The sequence below is a fragment of the Eublepharis macularius genome, chromosome 4 (assembly GCF_028583425.1).
Source record: "Eublepharis macularius isolate TG4126 chromosome 4, MPM_Emac_v1.0, whole genome shotgun sequence".
NCBI classification, from domain to species: Eukaryota; Metazoa; Chordata; class Lepidosauria; order Squamata; family Eublepharidae; genus Eublepharis; species Eublepharis macularius.
The window spans coordinates 173,306,075-173,323,207 of record NC_072793.1 but is presented as its reverse complement, the minus strand read 5'-3'; the positions used below and the strand labels follow the sequence as shown (position 1 = coordinate 173,323,207).

Sequence of the window (17,133 nt, the reverse complement as noted above, 5' to 3'; positions counted from 1 at the left end):
ATTTCCTTCTGCTCTACGACTGATCAAGGCCAGATGAAGGGAAGTGGGCATTGCCAGCTGCTCCACTCCTGATCCCACCTGGGTGATGGAGGGGTGTGGGCACTGCCAACTGCTCCACTCCTGATCTCAACCGGGTGAAGAGGAGAGTGGGCAATGCCACCTGCTTTGCTCTTGAACCGAACTGGGTGAAGAGGGGATGGACATTTCCACTTGCCCTGCCCCTGATCCCACCTGGGTGATGGCAGTCGTGGATATTGCCATCTACTCCACTCTTGATCCCAGCTGGGTGAAGGCAGAGGATGGGTATTGCCCCCTGCTCCTCGCCTGATCCCAGCTGTGTAAAGGGTGAGTGGGCATTGCCACCTGCTCTGCACCTGATTCCAGCTTGGTGAAGGCAGCCACCTGCTCTGCTCCTCATCCCAGCTAGGTGAAGGGGGGCCGGGCATTGCCACCTGCTCCACTCCTGATCCCAGCTGGATGAATGGGGGGCAGGCATTGCCTCCTGCTCCGCTCCTGATCCCAGCTGGGTAAAGGGGGGGTGGGCATTGCCACCTGCTTTGTTCCTGATCCCAGCTGAGTGAAGGCAGGGGGTGGACGTTGCCAACTGCTCCACTCCTGATCCCAGCTGGGTGAAGGTAGGGGACAAGTATTGCCACCTGCTCCACTCTGGCTTCCAGCTGGGTGAAGATGGGAGGCAGGCATTGCTGCCTGCTCCTCGCCTGATCCTGGCCTGGGCTTCCCACCGTAGCACACTCTCTGGAGGTCTGGCTGCCTCATCTGTGCTTCCCTCTGCAGCAGCACCCTCTGGTGGCGCACTAGGATAGGAAATGAGTTGTCTTGAATACACTTAGCCTTTTATATAGTAGGATAACTATACACATAATTAAAATGATTTATCTCAAAAGAAAACTATACAATTATTACTGATATACAGATAAGGGGAAGCAATGATACGAGTCCATAAAAATATCTTAACCAAGGAGGGCACGGCAAATGAGCCTTTTCAAAGAAGCTCCCAATCAGTTCCGCTTCCCATATTTACAGGTTTCACTTGATAAGGGAGCACATTCTTGGCTAGCTACTTGTAACTTCAAATATTAGATAGCTTGTAATCTACACAAAGCCATGTTATTGTGGCACTCCTTTGTTCCTTGCCCTTCTCCTTACTTTGAGTATCTAGAGTCTCTTTTGGGAATGTATAGGTGACAGATTGGGCCAGCTCTGCTTTTGGTTTGCAGAAACATCCTCCATGTACTTTTTGGTCAAGTGCATCAAGTGTTTCTGTGTATGTGTGTTTGTCTATGTGTGATTCAAAGGTAGGTTTTTCTCCTGCGTGAATTCTTTGGTCCTGCTTAAGATGTACCTTCTGGCCAATATTCTTTCCACACTCCAAGCATTTATATGGTCTTTCCCCTGTGTGGATTCGTTGATGGGCAGTAAGGGCGCCACTCTGAGTAAAGCTCTTTCCACACTCCAAGCATTTATATGGTTTCTCCCCTGTGTGGATTCGTTGATGAACAGTAAGTTTTTCTCTCCGAGCAAAGCTCTTTCCACACTCCAAGCAGTTATATGGTTTCTCCCCAGTGTGGATTCTTCGATGGACAGTAAGGCCTCCACTATCATTAAACCTCTTTCCACACTCCAAGCATTTATATGGTTTCTCTCCTGTGTGGATTCGTTGATGGATTATAAGTTTTGACCTCTCAACAAAGCTCTTTCCACACTCCAGGCATTTATATGGTTTCTCACCTGTGTGGATTCGTTGATGGACAGTAAGGTTGCCACTCTGAGTAAAGCTCTTTCCACATTCCAAGCATTTATGAGGTTTTTCTCCTGTATGAATTTTTTCGTGTCGCATAAGATATACTTTCTTGACAAAGGTCTTTCCACACTCCAAGCATTTATATGCTTTCTCCTCCGTTAGGATTCTTTTGATTTCCATAAGATGTGTCTTCTGAACAAAGGTCTGTCCAAATTCTAAACATTTGTATGTTTTCTCCCCAGTGTGGATTCTCCAGTGTGTATTAAACACTGATTTATGAATGAACGTTTTCCCACACACAGGGCAATTGATCCTTCCTTGGTCTGTGGGGATGTCATGAGATTCAGAACCGGAAGCAGAAGATTCATTCCTCCTATTCTGGTTTTCTTCTGTGTTTCTTGTCTGGTATTTCTCATCCAATGGGGGGTGTTGTGGTTCTTCCTCAGTCTTGTTCTGGGGACCACCAACCTCTGGAATAAAAAGGAAAGAGGAAAGAGAAGTAAGACCTTAAAGCAAAAGGATGACTAAGTGGAACCTCCATTTTTAGAGTCAGTAGGCATCAAAACTTAGGAATGTCCATTTCAAAAAAAAGTTGTTCTATAACTCGATTGTTCTTTCTAAAGTTCCAAAATCAGGTGGAGGAGGCTTAAATGCATATGGCCTGTATCAGCAGTGGGGATGTCACAAGAAAGGAAGAACAATAACTAATGTAAAGTCAGTAAATATAATAATATGCAGCTTAGACCTTTTCTTCTCCTGAAATGGGACCAGGAGAACTTGTTACTATATCTTTTGTTGTCAATAGCAAAGTAACAATTACCTATAAAACAGGTGAGAAGGCAAAAGGGAGGACAGATCCTCTACCCCCACTATTATCCTCCCATGTCCAATGCGAGATTGCAAGGTCCTCTGGGCAAAGGATTGTCTTCTCATACTATGTAAGATGCCATGCACACTGGAAGCCTTATATAAATCATCTGTGCTTGATGTAATCCGCCCTGAGCCCGCTTGCAAGAAGGGCGGGATATAAAATGAATAATGATGATGAGGAGGAGGAGGATATTTAAAATACGTTGTTTCCTTGGTAGTTCTGAAATAGACCAGATGACACCCAGTAAAAAAGCCTCCGTCTTGCTTCCCTGCCTTTTGTCTTCTATTTCCAGCAGACACCCCATGAGCTGTTAGGAAAGCCAATTTCCCCTCCTTGCTTTTCCTCTCCTTGCTTTCACAACAACAAAAAAAGGAAGAAGAGAGCTGTTCCATGAGATCTGGGAAACCAGAGGGAAATTCAAACCTCGGCTCGGGATGCTGAAAGATCAACATGGAAATACAGTATCTGGTCAGGACAAAATAAAGGAAAGATGGAAACAATACACTGAAGAACTATACAGAAGAGATGGATGGAGGACACCTTCGATGAAGAATCTTTTGATGCAGAATCAGAAATCTTAGAAAGTGAAGTAAAAGCTACTCAAAGCAATTGGGAGAAACAAAGCCTCTAGAGTAGATGGAATACCAATAGGGATACTTCAAGCAACAGAAATGTAGTCCATCAAAATCTTAACAAGAATCTATCAACAAATATGGAAAACAAAACAAAAGCCCACAGACTTAAAACATAGTCTACATTCCAATTCCAAAAAAAGGGATGCCAAAGAGTCCAGCTGTCACGTCTTGCCAAGTACTTCTCAAAACGCTTCACTACATCACGGGAGTAAATGAGTTAAAGTTGGTTTTATTAAAGAAGAATACCAGTATCAAGATGCTATGACAGGAGCATTGGCTGAAGTGACTCAAGGTAGCAAAGCAAGGTTAATTATAGGTCAAAGTCCCTGCCCCCAAAGGGAAAGAAAGTCCGTTAGGATTTTGGTGCGCTGAGCCTGAGAAGAGGGGAGGAGGGAAAGGATAAGCTCTGCTCAGTCTCTTAGGAGTTTGGTGCAGTCTCTGCTGAAACTTCAAGGCCACGTTCTCAGGCCTGCCAGGAAATTGTAACCAAAACACCTGCAAGATAAGCAGCTAGCAACCATTCAGCAAAACAGGTTTCCCTCTGCATGTTCTCAGAGGTACACTACACACTGCAGCAAGAAATCCGTAACACATGACAGATATGCTGGAGGCATATCTGACAGCAGCAACTATCGGACCATTGAGTTAATTTCCCATGCAAGCAAAGTGATGATCAGAATTCTACAGCAAAGACTCTTACCAGATATGCAACGAGAACATCAGATGTTAAAGCTGGATTTAGAAAAGGAAGAGGCACCAGAGATTACTTTGCAAATTAATGGTGGCTAATGGAACATACCAGGGAATTTCAGAAGAAAATCAGCCTACGTTTTATAGATTACAGCAAAGTTATTGACTGAGTGGATCATGAAAAGCTATGCAAGAGTGTTCAAAGAAATGGAAGTTCTACAAAACCTGATTGTTTTGATGTGCAACCTGTACTCTGGACAAGAGACTCCTGTTAGGACAAAATATGGGGAACCAGAATGGTTTTCAATTGGCAAAGGTGTCAGGCAAGGATGCATATTATCCCCCTACCTGTTCAACCTCTATGCAGAGCATATCAGAAGGGAAGCTGGATTAGATCCAGAAAAAGGTGGAGTGAAAATTGGTGGAAGGAAGATTAACAATTTGAGACATGCAGATGACACCACGTTACTGGCAGAAACGAGTGACGACTTGAAACGACCACTGATGAAGTTTAATGGAGAAAGCACCAAAGCTGGATTATAGCTGAACATCAAGAAGACAATAGTAATGGCTACTGAGGAATTACACAGTTTTAAAGTTGACAATGAGAAAATAGAAATTGTTCAAGATTTTCTATTCCTTGGCTCAACCATCAAGCAAAGTGGAGACTGCAACCAAGAAATCAGAAGAAGACTGAGAGTTAGAAGATCAAGATTAAAATAATCTAAACTATGGTATTCTCCATTACTATGTATGAATGCGAAGGTTTATTTATTTTATTTCTTTACTTTGAATTTCTATTCCGCCCTCCCCAAGAAGGGCTCAGGGCGGATTACAACACATTAAAATTTAAACACATTACAATGAGTTCACTTATAAAATATACACTAATTACAATAATATATAATAGCCAGATGGCGGCAATCAGTACAGCAGCACATGCAGTTCAACAAAATAAAGGTGGATCGTGAAGAAAGCTGACAGGAAGAAAATTGATTCATTTGAAATGTGGTGCTGGAGGAGAGTTTTGCAGATACCACGGACGACCAAAAAGACAAATAAGTGGGTACTAGATCAAACCAAGCCGGAATTCTCCCTAGAAGCTAAAATGACAAAACTGAGGCTATCGTACTTTGGTCACATCATGAGAAGACAAGGCTCTCTGGAAAAGTCAATAATGCTAGGAAAAGTGGAAGACAGTAGGAAAAGAGGAATACCTAAAAGAAGATGGCTTGAGTCAATAAAGGAAGCCATGTCCTCCAGCTTGCAGGATCTGAGCAAGTCTGTTGATAATAGGATGTTTTAGAGAGCCTTCAATCATAGGGTCACCATAGGTCCGAGGCTACTTGATGGCACATAACACACACACATGCACACACAGATGTTACTTGCAGCTTTCAAACTAGAACTGGGCGGGGGGGGGGGAGTCCATTACATGAGTAGAAGCCCCTCCCTTGCCTGCACAGCAACCTTCTCTATTCTGCTACTCAGAGTCTCCATTGGAAGAGCCTTATCAGGGTCCTTCTTTCTACCTTCAGCATCTGGGAATCAAAGGAAAGGGGAGCCTTACCCAGAGAGGCCACATTCTGACAGGTTTCCTCCATGACTTCCTTGTGAAGGGTTCTTTGGCCCGGATCCAGCAGGGCCCACTCCTCCTCCGTGAAGTGCACAGACACCTCCTCAAAGGTCACCGGACCCTGCCAATAGGAAAATAAAAACTCTCTCCTCAGAGATACCGTCACAATTCTTCCCCTTCTAACTGGACTACATAAGGACCATAATGAGATGCCTCCTGTGAGGATTCAAACCTCCACTAGACATTCTCATGTTCTGTACCAGTGAGCAACACAGATGACAGCCAAAGGAAGGAGAGGGGGAGGGAGACGAAGATTCTCTCCAACCTAGAGAGGATTGGCAAGAGGCACCCCGGGGCTTGATACACCATTTCACACTTACCCTGTCTGGCTGCCTGGAAGCTGCTTTTTCTCTGTCCCAAAGAGATGGCAGTGAATACATCACTGGTTTCAAGATGCCACCTATGAAGGATAAAAATTTAAGTGGAAGACAGATTAAACATTAAAAGCATTCTGCATTTCATACCCTTGGTAGAAACAAAATCGTCCCTCTATTGGTTCAGTGTCATAACTCAAAAGTACTCGTTTTGATGCAGAATGTTCAAAAAAACGTTTAGACTGAGAGGATGCAGCATCTTTCCTACACAGCACTGGGGAGCAAAAATCAGCCCCTGGATTCAAGGAGACTAAAGAACCATGTCAAAGGGATGAATAGCACATCACACATCCCTTTTGATCTTACCCATCAAATTTGCTCCATGGTAGCCCTCCTGCCCAGACTGCTTCTGAACCTGAAACACAAGTGGGGATCCCAGAAAGGGGAGACAGATGAGAAAGGAAACAGGGAACAGGAAAGAGGGGAGTCTTAAAAAGTTGGTGCAACCTGTGTGGTGCCCTTGTTTATATTCTGTGTGGTGCCCTTGTTTATATTCTGACCCCCAGATATGACCTGGATGAAACTTTCTCACCTGCTGGTTCCAGTTCTCCTCTGCCTGGCTCAGGAGGAAGCCTTCTGCCAGGGCCACTGCCTGGGAACTGCTCTCCGGCCCACATTCCCTGACCCAGCTCTCCATCTCCGGAGGCAGGACAGCTAGGAACTGCTCCAGAAGCACCAGGTCCAGCATCTCCCTCTTGCTGTGCCTCTCCGGCTTCAGCCACTGGCAGCAGAGATGATGGAGTCGGCTGCAAGTCTCACGGGGCCCCTCGGCCTCCTGGTAGCAGAAGTGCCTGAAGAGCTGGAGCTGCACATCTGACAGGAGGATGTTGTCTCCCAGGCTTGTCTGCCTGGTCTCTTCCCACAGTCGCCTTCTACTTCCAGCCTCGGAGGCATCAGGGCCTTTTCTTGCTTCCAGATCAGCTAGGTCTGGCTCTCCCCGCATCCTTCCCTCCTCTCCAGACAGCCTCCACCCGGACCAATGGATCACCTTCCTTCTCTGCCAGATTTTCTGTAAACAGAAAGGCAAGTGCCAGACCTCTAACCAGCTGCAAAGCCAACACTGACTTTCTGGACTGATACACATGGCATCTGCAGCTGAAGAGGGGAGTTCTGACTTCAGAAAGATCATGCTGGAATCAAGTAAATAAGAAGCTGAACAGAGCAAGGGAAGAGGAGCATCAATACAGTGAACAGAAAGACTCTCCTCTGCTTAATAAAAGTACTGCTCAACTATAAACAAAAGAATCCTGCAGCATTCACCAACCAGAGAATACTGCCTGGGACAAGGAAAGGGGTGCCAATTCACAAAAAGGGGGTGAAAATGGAAAGATTCCCTAAGAAATAGGATGGCGCTACTTAGAGCCCCAGAGGTGCTGGATTGTCCCAGTCCTGCTACAGACAATTGGAGAAGATTCAGACAAGAGCTTGACTTATTTATGGAAGCCAGTGGATTTGTGGAGAAGCCAGAGAATAGGAAGGAGCCCTAATTTTGAACCTTGCAGGGCCCCAACCTGCTGATTTCTTTCATACATTTCTAAATATGCAAAAATGTTTGAGGAGCATTATATGACAAGCCAAAACGAGGCTTTTGATTAATCTTTGACTACTATCTTGATAGGGGGCTCTTAGTCTGGAAAGTGTTATTCATTTTAACCTGCTCAAGGACCAATGATTTTATACTCTCACTAGATAATTAGTGCTGGATTTCATTAACAACTTTTAATTTCATAGGGTCTAATTATGCTTTGCTTTTAAAGCCATCCGTCTTAAGGTTCAACCCCCGGCTACTGTTCCCAAGCACTAGTGCACAGCCACTCAAGACCCCTAGCAGCCCTCGGGAGGGTCGAGACATTTAATTTGTTGAGACTTCCCAGTTTCTGTGTTTGTTCTGGCAGCTCTTGCACACATGTGATCAGTAACTCTAGACACCAGGCTTAAATATATGTTGTTTATTTAATTCAGAAGAGCATTTGCAGGGCAGGAACCACTCTATAAGGCAAAAAGCAAACGGCAATAAAATAACAGCTTGCCTAAGCTTAGCTAAAACCATCTGATCTGACTAGATAGAAAAGCTAAAACCATCTGATCTGACTAGATAGAAAAGCTTGCTAACTTGTATTCTCTGAAGTAGCTTCCAGGTTGCTCATACACACAAACAGAAAGAAAGTCCAAAACCATGCCAGGCCATTCTGGTCATCGTAGGGCCTGGCATGGAGCAAAGTCTCTCCTATGTGGATGTTATCAGATTGCATGTTGGAGTGTGATCCAGAAAGCTAGACGAGCTGCTGGGAGGAGCCATCTTTTCTAGGGCTGTCAGCCAATCAGGGTACATTTCCATACTCCGTTCCACCCAAGGATACCTTGCTTTGGACAACAGGCTACAGGTGCAATTAATTAATTAAGCCTGCTCATTCCATTCCCAGGGCTGGCAAGCCAGAACTGGGCCTCTGGAAACTTATGAGCCTTAACCAAAGTAGCTCAGGCTAGGCATATGGATTATGTGGCTATTCTACATAATACAGATGGCAGAAAAAATCGGTAAATAAATAATTATCTTTGTCACACAAGAAAGTAAAGGAAGGGAGAGATTTTTCAGAGTTTGTGGCTCATTTGAGAATCTGGAGTTGGACGTGTGATTTTGGAGAGTTTGCAGACTCCTTAAGAAGTGATCAGATTGTCCCAGGGGTCCCTAATTGCAAGAGGAGAGACGGATTTCCAGACACCGAACATTAGCCAAAGCAACCGAAGCATGCCAAGCTGCAGAAGTCACCCGGAAGAGAGAAAATTTGTTGACAGGAAAAAGTGCTGAGTCTGTAAGCAGAATTGTGTCCTCCGAAACCATAGCTGGGTGAAGAGAAGGAGCCTCTAAAAATCCAAATTTTCTCTTCCAGAAAGGCAAGAAAGACCCTGCGGGTCCTGTGGGAGCGCTCCTGCATCACATCAACGCCTGCCTTATGGGAAGAACGGCAACAAACGCCAAAAGGAGCCATTTTGCCAGCAGGAGAAATGAACGCATCTAGGAATGAACTCAGCTCTCCCTCCAGAGAAGAGGGGCTTCCAGGAAATAGCAGGAAAAGTCTTTTAAATATCGACTCCTCGAGTTAGTCTGATTAGCAAAGGATTGCCAAACTATAGACTCCGGTTGGTCTATGCTGCAGGAATCTTTAGAGCAGCCCAAACACGGCCGCCCCACTGGACTGGACTGGACTGTTCCGCCATCAGAAGCAAAGAGACATTTGGTAGGGGAAATATTTGATTGCTTACCTACTTTTGAAAAACTCCGCCGCTGCTGCTGCTGCTGCTGCTTCTCCCCTTCAGCCAACGGTGCTCTCAATACAACACACACGTGCGACACTGGAGCAGGAAGTGACTGTGGCGAATCACGTGGCCTTCTCTCTGGAGGCCTCTCTAGGAATTAGGAGTCCTTCCCTTTAACCCTTCCATTGAACTCCCTCCAGATACCAAACAGGGACCTGCTCCTGGCTTCGACTGCAAGAGTGTTAATCACTCTGTAAGCAAGCCTCACTCCAGTGTCACTACTCGGGAGTAACTGCAAACTGGGGACAAAGGAAGAGAAGCTTCTGCCCCCTTTTCTATCCCTGCCTCGTTCCCCTAACTTTATATCTGGAGCCCCCAAGATCAGTGGGCCAGGGGTTAAGGACTCCTCCACTATCTTGGTAGTGCAAGGAACTCTGTACATGCTCTGAGGAACCTGGTACAACTTAGGTAAAGTATACTTAGTTGAGTTAGCTCAACCTTGTGGTTTCATTTGACAGACTGTGTGCTAGTGTGCTTTCCCCTCTCTTTTGAATTTTGCCCTCCGGTTTTTACCCTGTCCCTTTGCCCTCCTTCCTACCCGCTTTGCATCCACCCATCCTTTCCCCCTTTTTTTCTAAAATAAACCTTCTTTCTATAAAGGCATTTTTGGCTTCTTTGGTACAATGAATTTCTTTGGGATATTTCTCTGAATCTCTGTTTGGGTGTTACCTAGTTTGCTGTAAGATATATTTTTTCAGCGTTTCCAACCTGTTACTGTGTTACTTTGCTAGGGCTGAGCTGGAAGAGCGGCTTCTAGAGGATCAGACTAACGGTTCTCAGGAGATCCTTGAGGAGCGCAAGCGACTACCAGGGGGCTTTCCAGGGAAACCTTAGTCTGAGGTTGTTCCCAGCAAGGAAAGCCACTTTACCCCTTTCCTAACTGTAACAGCCCCTTTATAACAGAGTCCAGTAGCACCTTTAAGACTAACCAGCTTTATTGTAGCATAAGCTTTTGAGAGCCTCAGATCTCTTCGTCAGATGCATTTGATTTACAGGCCCAAAAAATATGTATCTGGCTGGCATGGATTTCACAGAGACAAATGCCAAGGTACAGTTACTGAGCAGAGAAATCCCAGTTAAGGTTGCTTTCGGTTCTTTTCTTAGTTTCTCTAATGCCTGTAAGCCCTGCCTTGCCTTTCTGAGTCCTTAGATGATAAGAATGTTTTCTAGTTAAAAAGAGATCTCAGGCTGTGGCAAAAATGCACACCCACAGGCCTTCATCCATGCAGCGATCAAACCCCTGATCAGGTTAGAGGGCTAGCAAGCACAAAGGGGTGGAATAGTAATCGTCCACCGGCATACACACACTGACCCACCCACCTTTGATAAGTCAGAACACTGAAAGGGAGAAAGGAGTGTTCACAGAGTTTGACTGGTGGCAGAAATATACCGGAGGTAAAAGGGGGTAGGGTTTCCCTAAAAGTGGGTCAAGACCCCTCTCACGTATGGATCCCACAGCCTCTCAGAGGTTTGTAACCTAGGAAGGTGGGCAAGAAGGGAGAAATATACCAGTCAATGTACGCAGATACACACCTTTCAATATACACAAACAGCGATTATATGTAAAAACTCTGCTTGTAGGAAATCTTACCATTTGTTGTTTAAGTCCCTCTAACATCAACATTATTTCCCAGATTTGCATTTTCACATAGTCATATGGGAGCCGTAGTTCCCCCCTCACCTCACTGAATGACATGACTGGAGTATCCATGGCCCCGGGAGAATCAATCTCACTTGTTGAGCAGATGAAAAAACCTCGGCAAGGCAAGGAGATGAAAATCCACCCCCACAGCTACTGTGCGGTGGGAAAGTTGTTTGAGAGTCATCTGAGTTAGGTGGTAGGCAAACAAATTGGATATTTCGCTCTCTGGAAATATAATCGGTCTCTGAGGTGCTACTAGACCCAAATCTTGCTCTTCTGCTACAGACTACCCACCTGAAACTTGGCTTACAGAGGATGACAGCTGTCAAACGAAGGATATTCTGCTATTGAAAGTGCTTACCATGAAATTTATGACATCTCTACTCTGTAGTAGGAAGAACAAGCTGGAAGAACAAGTCCTGTGACCTGAACTTTAGCAGCTTCTTTAGAAAGTTTGATGTCATTTTACTCCAGGAAACCTGATAACGCTATGAAATTTTCCTAGAGGGTTTTAGGTCACTCTCCTCGTTAGCTTTTAAATCTAAGCATTTTGGTAGATACCAAGCTGATCTTTCACTGTTATGGCCCCGTAACTCCAATTTTGAGGTGCTTCCCCTACAGAATTGTGGTCACTTGGCACAAGCCTGTCTCTTGAAAAGTTCAGGAAAGTCCTTAATAATAATTAATGTTTATGTGCCGCCTTGTGCTGCAAAAGAAACCCTGACCTTCTATTGGGATGGGCTATTAGAGTTTTTAGAGGGCCTAGAACAGAAATCCCCAGCCTTAGATATTATAATGTCTGGTGATTTTAACGCCAGAGTGGGACAGAACAGTTCAGACCTTGCAGGGAGATTAGATTTCATTTCAGATAACGCCCTGCCTAGCTGCTTCCCTAAAGTGAGACTCGCAAATTAATGAAGCCGGAATTTGTCTTGCCCAACTTTGTTGGAGGTTTAGTAGGATTGCCAACTCTCCTAGATCAACTAGGGCTCTACTGGAATTCATGTCACTCACCCAGCGTGTATTGCAAGCAATCCAGGAGGGCACTGTGGAATTCTCCCTTGAAGCACAGCAGCTACAGTACAGCTGGACTTCCCAAAGGAAACATGGGTGGATCTGGAAGTTACGGAGGTCTAGTCGTGCCACGCAAAGCAGATGATCTGCTGCTGAGCCACAGACTTCTGCTTCTGGGATGGACACTATCTGGCTTTTGCCCAAGACACAGAGGTTGCATATAAATTTGCTAAATAAACCAATGAATAATTTCCTAACAAATGGGGAATCAGAGTAAGAATACAGGTGAGTAACAGAGGCAAGGAAATGATCACCCATGGAAGGAAAGGGTGAAACAGTGAAGCTTCTGGAAGGAACAGAGAGAGGGGTCAGGGAGCAGCTCACTGGAACTGAGGACAGAGTCAGCAAAAAAAAAATGAAATAACAGCTGATCTCTTAAATATGTATATGTGGCAGCAACTGAAAATAAATTCATACACAGTCGCTTTTATTTGAAATCATGCAAGATCATATGCTTTGTTTACTGATTTCAAGGCATGCTGGATCGTATTGTGTTTCCTGATAGTACAATTTAACAACAAAGAGAGCAATCTTAAACGGGGGTATTCAGAACCCTACTCTATTCTATTCAATGGGGCTTAATCCTAGGAAAGGAAAGACAAAAATAATTTACACAAACTTGAAAGCAAATTGAAAGGTAAGCACTAAGACACAAAACGAAAACGTCAATGCTTTAGCATAAGTGGAGACTTCTTATAACAAGGAGAAAGTGGATCCGATCTATAGGAGTCGAGTGGCACTTTAGAAACCAACATTTATTCCAGCATGTGCTCGCATAGATTTTGGTTGGATGGTAGAACAACGTGGCGTAGCCCGCTCTCATCAGATCTCAGAACCTAAGCAGGGTCGGTACTTGGATGGGAGACCACCAAGGAAGACTCTGCAGAGGAAGGCAAGGGCAAACCACTTTTGCTCCTCATTTGCCATGAAAACCCCTTGCACGACTTGACGGCACACGTGCATGCATGTGTGCGCGCACGCACACACAAATTTAAGTTAGGCTCCCAAATGCCACTGGGCTCCTGTTTTATTTTGCTGCTACAGACTAACTTCACTATCTACCTGTTTCAGATACAGATTTCTAGCACATAAAAGCAGCTGAGCAGGATCAGACCAGTGTTCATCCAGCCCAGCATCCCGTCTCACACAGTGGACAGCCCTATCCCCCCAGAATGCCTATAAGCCCACATTTGCTCCCCTCGCAGAAGGTTAAGTGCCTCTAAACAAGGAGGTTCCACTTCAGTCCCTTGAAAGCTTTTAACCATAATGGCAATCCTTCATGAAGTCACCTAATGCCCCTGTAAAGTCAATTAAACTTGAGGCCATTAAATTAACATAAGGGCAGCCAAGAGCACATAGGAGGTGGGGAAAATACAATAGGAGAGACGAATTTGGCCAAAGAGATTATGACTCCCAGAACTGCAAGATTCCCCCCCCCCCACTTCAAGTAACATTATGAAGATGTGGATAAGATTTCACCCCTCACAAAGTAATAAGGAGTCCAGTAGCGCCTTTAAGACAAACCGACTTGCAGCTTATGCTACAATAAGTTGGTTCATCTTAAAGGCACTACTGGACTCGTCACAATTTTGCTACTACAGACCAACACGGCTAACTCCTCTGGATCTATGACCCCTCACAAAGGAATCCTCTCCATAACGTGTGTTAAAGAGGGAGGAGACCTCGCCCCCATTTTATAACCAACTGTATCCTAATGCTTTCATCTGAGAACTGAATGTGTCTCAACCAGAACCCATTCAATAGCTGTATAAATCTGGCCTGAATTAGCACAAAAATTCCAGCCACTGAGTGAACATTTCTACAGCTTCCCCTTCTTCTGATTCCTTTGATGGGAAGCAAGGTTGCTCCCCTGCGTGGACTTCGTGATGCCTGGTAAGGTCAGGCTTGCGGCTGAAGCTCTTGCCGCACTGGAAGCATTTATGCAGCTTTTCCCCAGTGTGGACTGTGTTATGCAAGACCAGGGAGTAATTCCGACTAAAGCCTTTTCCACACTCCAAGCACTTGTATGGTTTCTCCCCTGTGTGGGTTCTTTGATGATAAGTAAGGCATGAATAGTTTCTGAAGCCCATGTCACACTCAGAGCATTTAAATGGTTTCTCCCCTGTGTGGATTCTTTGATGGGTAATAAGTCTTCTGCTGTAACTGAAGCTCTTTCCACACTCAGAGCATTTATATGGTTTCTCCCCCGTGTGGACTGTCTGATGGCAAATAAAGTTTCCCTTCCGATTAAAGCTTTTGCCACATTCGGAGCATTTATATGGTCTCTCCCCTGTGTGGATTCTTTGATGGGAATTAAGGGTTGAACTTGCAGTAAAACACTTTCCACACACCAAGCATTTATATGGTTTCTCCCCTTTGTGGATTCTTTCATGGGAGGTAAGTTGCCTGCTGTGACCAAAGCTTTTTCCACATTCGGAGCATTTATACGGTTTCTCCCCTGTGTGAATACTGCTGTGAAAAGTAAGACTTATTTTTCGACTGTAGCTCTTTCCACAGTCGAGGCATTTATGTGGTTTTTCGCCTGTGTGCACTCTTTGATGTGAAGTAAGTTGGTCCTTCTTTCTAAAGCTCTTTCCACAGTCAGAACATTTATGTGGTTTGTCCATGATGTGAACGTCTTGATGTCTTTTATGGCTTGATTTAACCGAAAAGCACTTTCCGCACTCCAGACATTTATATGGTTTCTCTTTAACTGGGCGTTCCTCCTTCCTTGGACTGGCAATCTGATTTCCAGTGAGGGTCTGTTCCCACACTGAATGTCCATTCCTAGTCAATGAAACCACATATGGCTCCCTAGAATTCTTACTGCTTTGCCAGTCACTTGCTGGGGGAAAATAAAGAGAAAATCATGTTAGAAATGCAAGGGAGAAATTGAGCATCCTGTTAAGTATCATGCCCAGTTTATTCCTTCACCCATTTCTCTAGTCTGTGTCTTTTCATTTTGAGGACAGCCTTCTCCCATATGAATGTACCAGTCTACTCTGGTAATCTTCGGAGGTCCTGCTTTGGGTGACCCGCCATCTGAACCTAGGTTGGGGACAGCCCAAGGAAGGGTCTTCTTGGTTGTGGTGCCAAAACTTTGGAACTCCCTCCCCAGAGAGAGTTGTCTGTCTCCCTCTACAGTTGTCTGTAGATGAAATCTTCTTGTTTAGCTTAGCATACCCCCCATGGACTCTTATCGGCCTTCCTCCCTTACTGTGTAGTTATGTGTGCTTGTTAGTTGTTTATTTTATATATACTTTATTTTAAATGCTGTTTTCATGTTTGCTACCTTGTCAACTCTCTTTTGGTGGAAAAGTGGCATAGAAAAGTTTATGATAGATAGATAGATAGATAGATAGATAGATAGATAGATAGATAGATAGATAGATAGATAGATAGATAGATGGATGGATGGATGGATGGATGGATGGATGGATGGATGGATGGATGGATGGATGGATGGATGGATGGATGGATGGATGGATGGATGGATGCCTGATGAAAAACAGGCTGTTCACCACTATGTATTCCACACATGATAATGATCAGATGACAAGATGACCCCGAGGACAGAGACAGCACAGGCCTAAGTGACATAAAGCCATGGTCTATCATGGGCTGCTTCCACACACGTTGGATAATCCACTTTCAATACGCTTCAGTGAACATTTATAACTGATTTTCCATGTGTGGAACAAAAAATCCACTTCTAAAGGATAACTAAAGTGCATTGAAAGTGCATTATTCAACGTGTGTGGAAACGGCCATGGTCAGGGTAGCCCACAGTGACTGGCAACAGCTCTCTGGGGTCCCAGGCAGAGGGCTTTCTGGGGCTTTCTGCATGCCAAGCAGATGCTTGACAATCGAGCTGCTGATGAAGCATTTGTAGCGCAGCAGCCTGAAGTGTAGAGTGACGGGGATGCTCTTTTCCAACCATTATGCTCTTAGACCATACTACTTCCTAATGACACAACCTAGTGTGGCTACAAGAAAGGGTGTCAAAGAAGTGCTTTGTTTTGAGCAGGTCCTTTCACTCCAAACACAGCCAAAGGGGAAAATGTAATATTTATTTCTCCATTATTTTCAGTTATTGATTTGGGGGGGTGTGTGTGCTATTGTTAAGTTTATGCTTTAAGCCTGTTGCCTTGTGGGTTTCTAGTTGGAAAAGCAAAAAATGTGTTTTACAAATAAATAAAGAGTAACCACATGAACACGGACCAGCCACAGGGGGGCCTCAGCGATGCCCCTATAGTACACTGAGGCAGACTGAAAACAGCAGCAACCCTGCTTTCGGGAATTTTCAAGCAAGGGAACGAGGGGATTGAATCCACCTGTGGACAGATTTCCCTCTGAAGCATGTGACTTTCTCACCTCTGCCCTCCCTCTATACTTCAGAATGCTGTTTCCCCAGAGCAACATTTCTGGGCATTTGGGGCAGCTGTTAAGAGGGAGCAGGTGAGAAAGGTGTGTCCCGTGGGCAGAAATTCTTCCATCCGCAATCAACAGTGGATCCAAGGCAGGAAGCCGTACCCAGAGAGGCCAGATTCCTACAGTTCTCCTCCATGACTTCCTGGTGCACAGCCCTTTGGCCCGGATTCAGTAGAGCCCACTCCTCCTCTGAGAAATCCACAGCCACGTCCTCGAAGGTCACCAGATCCTGAAAATACAAAAGACATTTTCTCCTTGCAGATAATGGTAATCAAAGCCTTCCCAATGGGCAGCTTTGAGGGAAGCCTAGGGGAAAGGACAGTCTCTTTCTAGCCTAGCGGAAGGTGCAGGAGAAAAAGGCGCCCGACTATCTGCCCCGCAGTTCTTCGCCTACCTGATCTGGTTGCACAGAGGTTGCTGCTTCCATCCCACTGCAAAGCGGAAAAGGCCCAGAATAAATCATTGGCGTTATTCCCTCAACTGGAAGGGAGACAAAGCAGAGGAGAACACTGTGGCTGCCTGGCCCAATGAAAGACACTAGTTCTTAAAGCCCAGAGCAGCCTGGAATTTGCAGACTTCGGACCAAGCTCATTCTCTTGTGGACCTTCTGAAGGTTACTTTTACACCCCACCATGTACTGGCTAGGAGAGAATCAATACAAAATAGCAGCCAGTGATAATTTAATGCCAAGAACAGCCAG

General features: G+C 45.0%; 2 protein-coding genes across 2 annotated transcripts in view; both read right to left on the bottom strand.

Annotated features, from left to right (window-relative positions):
- Positions 1–1,080: 1,080 nt before the first annotated feature.
- On the bottom strand, positions 1,081–9,308 carry LOC129327076 (zinc finger protein 485-like). Its single transcript, XM_054975503.1, has 6 exons — positions 9,233–9,308; positions 6,501–6,977; positions 6,275–6,323; positions 5,915–5,994; positions 5,529–5,655; positions 1,081–2,232 (listed from the first exon to the last, which is right to left on the bottom strand). The coding sequence occupies exons 2-6, from the start codon at positions 6,909–6,911 to the stop codon at positions 1,091–1,093; spliced, it is 1,809 nt and encodes a 602-aa protein (XP_054831478.1). The 5' UTR covers positions 6,912–6,977; positions 9,233–9,308; the 3' UTR covers positions 1,081–1,090.
- Positions 9,309–13,564: 4,256 nt separating this feature from the next.
- The window catches only part of LOC129327109 (zinc finger protein 420-like), a 37,663-nt gene continuing 34,094 nt past the window's right edge, over positions 13,565–17,133 (bottom strand). Inside the window, exon 7 of the mRNA XM_054975544.1 lies at positions 13,565–14,562. Coding sequence (XP_054831519.1) covers positions 13,787–14,562 — 776 coding nt within the window. The 3' untranslated portion in view covers positions 13,565–13,786. The remainder of the gene's footprint in view (positions 14,563–17,133) is intronic.

Excerpts from the sequence above, each read along its gene's own strand:
- LOC129327076 (XM_054975503.1), bottom strand. The coding sequence starts at position 6,911 with ATGCGGGGAGAGCCAGACCTAGCTGATCTGGAAGCAAGAAAAGGCCCT. Across the intron at positions 6,324-6,500 it reads AGGAGAACTGGAACCAGCAG|GTTCAGAAGCAGTCTGGGCA; the intron begins GTGAGAAAGTTT and ends CTTGTGTTTCAG. Across the intron at positions 5,995-6,274 it reads CCATGGAGCAAATTTGATGG|GTGGCATCTTGAAACCAGTG; the intron begins GTAAGATCAAAA and ends TATCCTTCATAG.